The 5,165-nt window shown below is 35.1% G+C and overlaps 1 protein-coding gene across 2 annotated transcripts; it reads right to left on the minus strand.

The window, feature by feature from the left end:
* Window positions 1-672: 672 nt before the first annotated feature.
* On the minus strand, window positions 673-3,569 carry LOC107788230 (ethylene-responsive transcription factor WIN1-like). Of its 2 annotated transcripts, none has more exons than XM_016609905.2 (3): window positions 3,418-3,569; window positions 2,142-2,367; window positions 673-1,285 (listed from the first exon to the last, which is right to left on the minus strand). In XM_016609905.2, exons 1-3 carry the CDS (start codon window positions 3,495-3,497, stop codon window positions 974-976), a joined length of 618 nt encoding a protein of 205 aa, XP_016465391.2. In that variant the 5' UTR covers window positions 3,498-3,569; the 3' UTR covers window positions 673-973. The 2 variants fall into 2 exon arrangements, with proteins under 2 accessions (XP_016465391.2, XP_075074970.1); XM_075218869.1 differs by lacking the exon at window positions 3,418-3,569 and adding an exon at window positions 3,054-3,411.
* Window positions 3,570-5,165: the final 1,596 nt, after the last annotated feature.

The raw sequence follows: 5,165 nt of genomic DNA on the forward strand, positions 1-5,165 counted from the left end.
AAATATAATTCTTTCATATTTGGCTAGTCCCTTTTCTTGTAGGAAAAGGTTTGGAGTTCTATAATTGAGGATCCGCCCTTCTCATCCAGTAGTATTCACAATGTAACCATAAAGGGTTTGAGAGTCTTGTTTAGGGGGAGAACTTTTCGGGGCAAGTGTTAGTGTGTTACTTGTGTTTGCCTCTTCGTGAGGTTGTTCTTTCGATATTTTGTATCCTCTTTTTATTATAGTGGATTGCTCATCTCTGCAGTGGACGTATGTCAGTTGACCGAACCACGTCAAATATTTGTGTCTCTTTTGGTATATTTCTCTTTTGTTGTGTGGTTTATCGTTGTTGAGGGTTTGTTTTGCTAGCTTCCACATGACACCTGACTTTTTTCGGTCCTAACAGTTCCAGCTCCGTATAAAGGTTATGATCGATATCGTCACTAGCATCAAGATCGTCACTATCATCAATATCGACCTCATCAAGAAGAAAACCTTTAGGCTTGTTATCTAGGAACTTCTTTAAAAATACCGTAACGAAAGGAACATAGAAGTTTGTATATATATGTATATACATACAAAAAAAATATTACTTGCAGCTTCTCAGAAACAAATTTGACGAGGAAAAAAAGAGGATAAATATAAAGGGAGAATTTGCTTCAGAAGTTAAACACAATCAATTCAGTAAATTTATTTATCAACTTCTCAATTCTTCCAGAAAACAATGTTGATTTAATTAGTCTACACAAGGAGAGACAACTTTCTTCACTTGTTTCTTTTTCTTTTATTATTATTACTACTACTACTTACATAGGCAGCTTCTTGCCCAAATCCTTAGAAAGTAATAATATATATATAAGGTAGTCCGATATAAGAAACATTCCGTGTTCACGACAGGTTTTACGGTTCGAATTCGTAATCTATAGATTAGACGGAGACACCTTCACTGTTTCTGTCTAGGGCTCGCCTTCACATAGTAAAACCCTTCTTATATATCAAATGTAGGGCAAGGACTATTTATGTTAAGTAATTCTTCTATCATTTGCAATGCAACTCTTTCTTCTTCATCCATTTCACTTCTAATATTTATACCTTCAACTATTTCTCCACAATTCTTGGAACTAGAAGTAGAAGAAGAATTTAATTCTCCTTCAATAGCATTTTTGACATTATTCTTTTTCTGAAGTTCAACTGTCATTACGCATTTCGAATCAGATGAAGGACCAGCACGTTTTTGCCACACTCCTATGTGTGAACTCTCAATATCCAACCTCAAACAAGTAAGAGATGGTGAGGGTACCTATATGATGAAAACAAGACTTGAAATGTATTAATTTCACTAGAAATATCCCGATATATAAATAACAGCAACAAAATAACATATCCGATATCGTTCCACAAGTTGGATATGGCAGTGACGTACGTTGGATTTTTCATAAGTGGTGTCATAATTTGAAGAGATGAATAAATAAATAACTTATTATAGTTGTAAGCGGTGTCATTTTCTATATATATCTCCAATATTTTTATTTTTTATACAAAACTAGTAAAAAATTTCGACGAAGCGGTGTCCCGTGACACCACATAAGACAAGGTATTTATGCCTCTGGGGTCTGCAGAGAATAGCATGTACGCAACCTTATCCCTACCTTGTGCAGGTAGAGAGGATGTTTCCGATAAATCCTCGATTCCAATATCGCAATATATAATATTATGCAATAATACATATAATATGATTTCTCTGGTTCGTTTTATATAAAGGTTTACAATCAGGCACAAAATTTAAGAAAGCAATAGACTTTTGAAGCACGTGTCTTGAACATGTCATAATATTTAAGTTAGAAGGTTAAAGTTAAATTACTCTTAAATATAGAAACATGTCCGTCTTTTTGGAATAATCTGAAATGAAGAATGTCGCCACACTACTACAAACAACTGAATTTCGACAGAAATATTTGAGGGTGATCCGTCGGAAAAGCTTCAACAGCTCGTCAGAAGCTTTTCTGACGGACATTCCATCAGAAATCCCGTATTTCTAACCGACCTCCTAAAATATTTTGCTAAAAACTCCTATGTGTTTAATAGTCTCACATAAAATAAAACTGAGGAAGTATAATGAATTTTTCTTATGAAAAATAAGGGACGAAGAATGACACCTTGCTACATTTGCGAAGCTTGGCATGAAGTATTTCAGATAAGGCTTTTGGAGAGGGAATTGATGAAAATTCTTGATCTTTAGCCTTTAATTCTTTATTATCTGAATCATCAGTGATTGGAAAGTTGGTTTTTGCATTGCGGCCACTCATTAATATTGCTGCTTGATCATATGCTCTTGCTGCTTCTTCTGCTGTATCAAATGTGCCAAGCCATACCCTTCTTTTCCTGTGACACAAATTCAAGATTTAAATTTTATGGATTCACGTTCTGAACTTTGAATTTGAAATACGAGTTCAATACTAAGTATTTAAAGAGTTTAAATTTGTACCCTGAGAGTTTACAAAATATTTAGATTATTAGGTTAAGTTGAACAAGTAACTTCCATAAAATGTCTAATAAGCAGTGACATGAAAAAAGAGAGTAATAATTACACTAATAATTTGGCTGCTATAATCAAATTGTACTGATAGTGTAAAAAAAAAATTGAATAATAATGTTTATAGCTCAAGTTTATATTCATATACATTTCAGGGTGTTCTAACCGCATATATCTGATATAAACCGAAAATAGTAGGTTCGACTCAACCCATATTTAACACTCCAGGTCCGTCTTTGGACATATAGATCGCCTCAGGTTTTTCTTTGAAACCCGAGACTGCTCCAATCCTATTGCGATAAGCAAGTGGATGAAGTACTAGACGTATCTTGCTAGATAAAAACAAGTTATAATGAATAGCTCGAGGGTTGGATTGATGGGATCACTTTTTTAAAGTTATAATATAGTTTTCTATCATAGTGTAGCTACTTTTTCTAGTTGATACATGAAAGACTAGTCAGAAGCGAGTCTTAGAGCAACAGTAAAGTTGTCTCCGTATGATTTGTAGGCCACGAGTTTGAGCCGTAGATTCAACCTCTGATACTTGTGCAGAGCAGATTGCCTTATATTATACATCTTGGGGTGCTGCCCTTTCCCGGATCTTGCGTAAATGCGGGATGTTTTGTGCACTGATTTTTTTTCTTTTCTTTTGAAAACAGCCTCTTGTAGAAATACATGGTAAGACTGCGTACAATATATCCTTTGTGGTCCGACCCTTTCCCGGCCCGCGCATAGCAGGAGCTTCGTGCACCAGACTGCCCTTTACATAAATGACTAATCTCCCATCCCATTCTCAAAACCAACATTAAAAATTGATAAATAAGGTTAGATAAGAAGAAGAAATTGAAAAAGAGATAATATATGAAAAATGTAGTAAATATTATAGATGAAGAGCTTACAACAAGGGGTGACGAATTTCAGAAACCCAAGAACCCCAATGGCGTTGCCTGACACCTCTGAACTTCTTTGAATGTACCATTTTTTGTTCTTAGTTATTGATTGAAGAATTTTGCTGACAAGTGTTCAGAGAAGTGAAGAAGAAAGGTTTAAAATCAAGAGAAAGTTAGTAGTAATGAATATGATGAGTTTGTTGCAAATAAATATATAGCCAACTGATGTAAACCATAGACGTATTACAATGTCGGTGAACTAATTTGTACTAGAGCAATTAACAGCATCACCTAAACCTCTTGTCATATACTATATAAGCTTTGGACATAGTTTTTTGGTTTTTTACGGGTGTTCGGTAATCGTATTGGAGCCTGATTATATCTGGATTTACATCGAAAAGTTTTATATTGGTTAAAATACTCCCTAATAAAGGGACTTAATGCCAATGCCTTGACACAAGAGACATCTAGTTACGAATGAAAGGAGTACTTAGCACTCTAGCACAACCATTACTGGTCACATAATTATTACCTAGTGTTCCCAGTATATGTCGACTCCAGCTGATTTGGTATGACGGAAGTCATTTTTCAGAAAATAATTGTCCGCAAAAAAGTCATTTTCTAGCGGTTTCTTCAAATGTTGAAGATTGTTGAAAATGGCAAACTCCCACATCGGTGGAAGACTTAATTTGGGGAGAATTTCTCCCTATAAAAGAAGGCCTAATGTTTAGGATTTAAATACACCTCTCATTTGCCTTCTTATCTTTTAAGGCATTTGTATCTTCTCTCTTTAGTATTATTTCACTTGTATTTTTGGAGTGGAATAAAATATTGGTTGTGTCCGAGGAAGTAGGCAAAATTGGCCAAACTTCGTAAATTCTGGTGTTTCTTTTATTGTTGCTTTATTGTCTTATTTATTATTTGGTGGCTGCCATAATTTTTGGTATAGTAGTTGTGACTCATTCACACTATATACATTTGGCTTCCGCAACAATTGGTATCAGAGCCAAGGTACTGTCTAAGTATGTTATGTGGTTGCAGCATAGTCTGATCTTCCACATCAGAAAAGATTTATCTTGGTAACTGAGTCAAGGTTCTGTCTGAATATGCTATGTGGTTGCAGCTTAGTCTGATCTTCCACACCAGAAAGGAAATAATCTTGATTTGTGTCGTCAGCTATTAAATAATATTTGCGTCAAAGATGGGAGACAATAAACAAGAAGAATCTACATCAAGTGTCAACAATACGTCATCATTGACATCTTTGCTTATGACAAGAATTGTGTCAAATGCGAAATTTGCGGTAGAAATTTTTGACGGTTCAGGACATTTTGGGATGTGGCAAGGCGAGGTTCTAGATGCTCTTTTTCAACAAGGGCTAGATCTTGCCATTGAAGAAAAAAGACCAGATGTTATTGGAGAAGAAGATTAGAGAATTATCAACCGTGTTGCTTGCGGTACCATTCGATCCTACCTTGCTAGAGAGAAGAAATATCCATACAGAAAGGAAACTTCTGCAAGTAAATTATGGAAAGCACTGGAGGATAAATTTTTGAAGAAAAACAGTTAAAATAAATTGTACATAAAGAAGAGACTGTTTCGCTTCACCTATGTTCCTGGTACCACGATGAATGAACATATCACCAGATTCAATAAGTTAGTCCCATATTTGTAAAATATGGATGCAACTTTTGATGATGGTGACTTAGCCTTGATGTTGTTGGGGTCACTTCTTGATGAGTACGAGCACCTTAAAC

Source organism: Nicotiana tabacum, chromosome 8 (genome assembly GCF_000715075.1).
Source record: "Nicotiana tabacum cultivar K326 chromosome 8, ASM71507v2, whole genome shotgun sequence".
Taxonomy (NCBI): Eukaryota; Viridiplantae; Streptophyta; class Magnoliopsida; order Solanales; family Solanaceae; genus Nicotiana; species Nicotiana tabacum.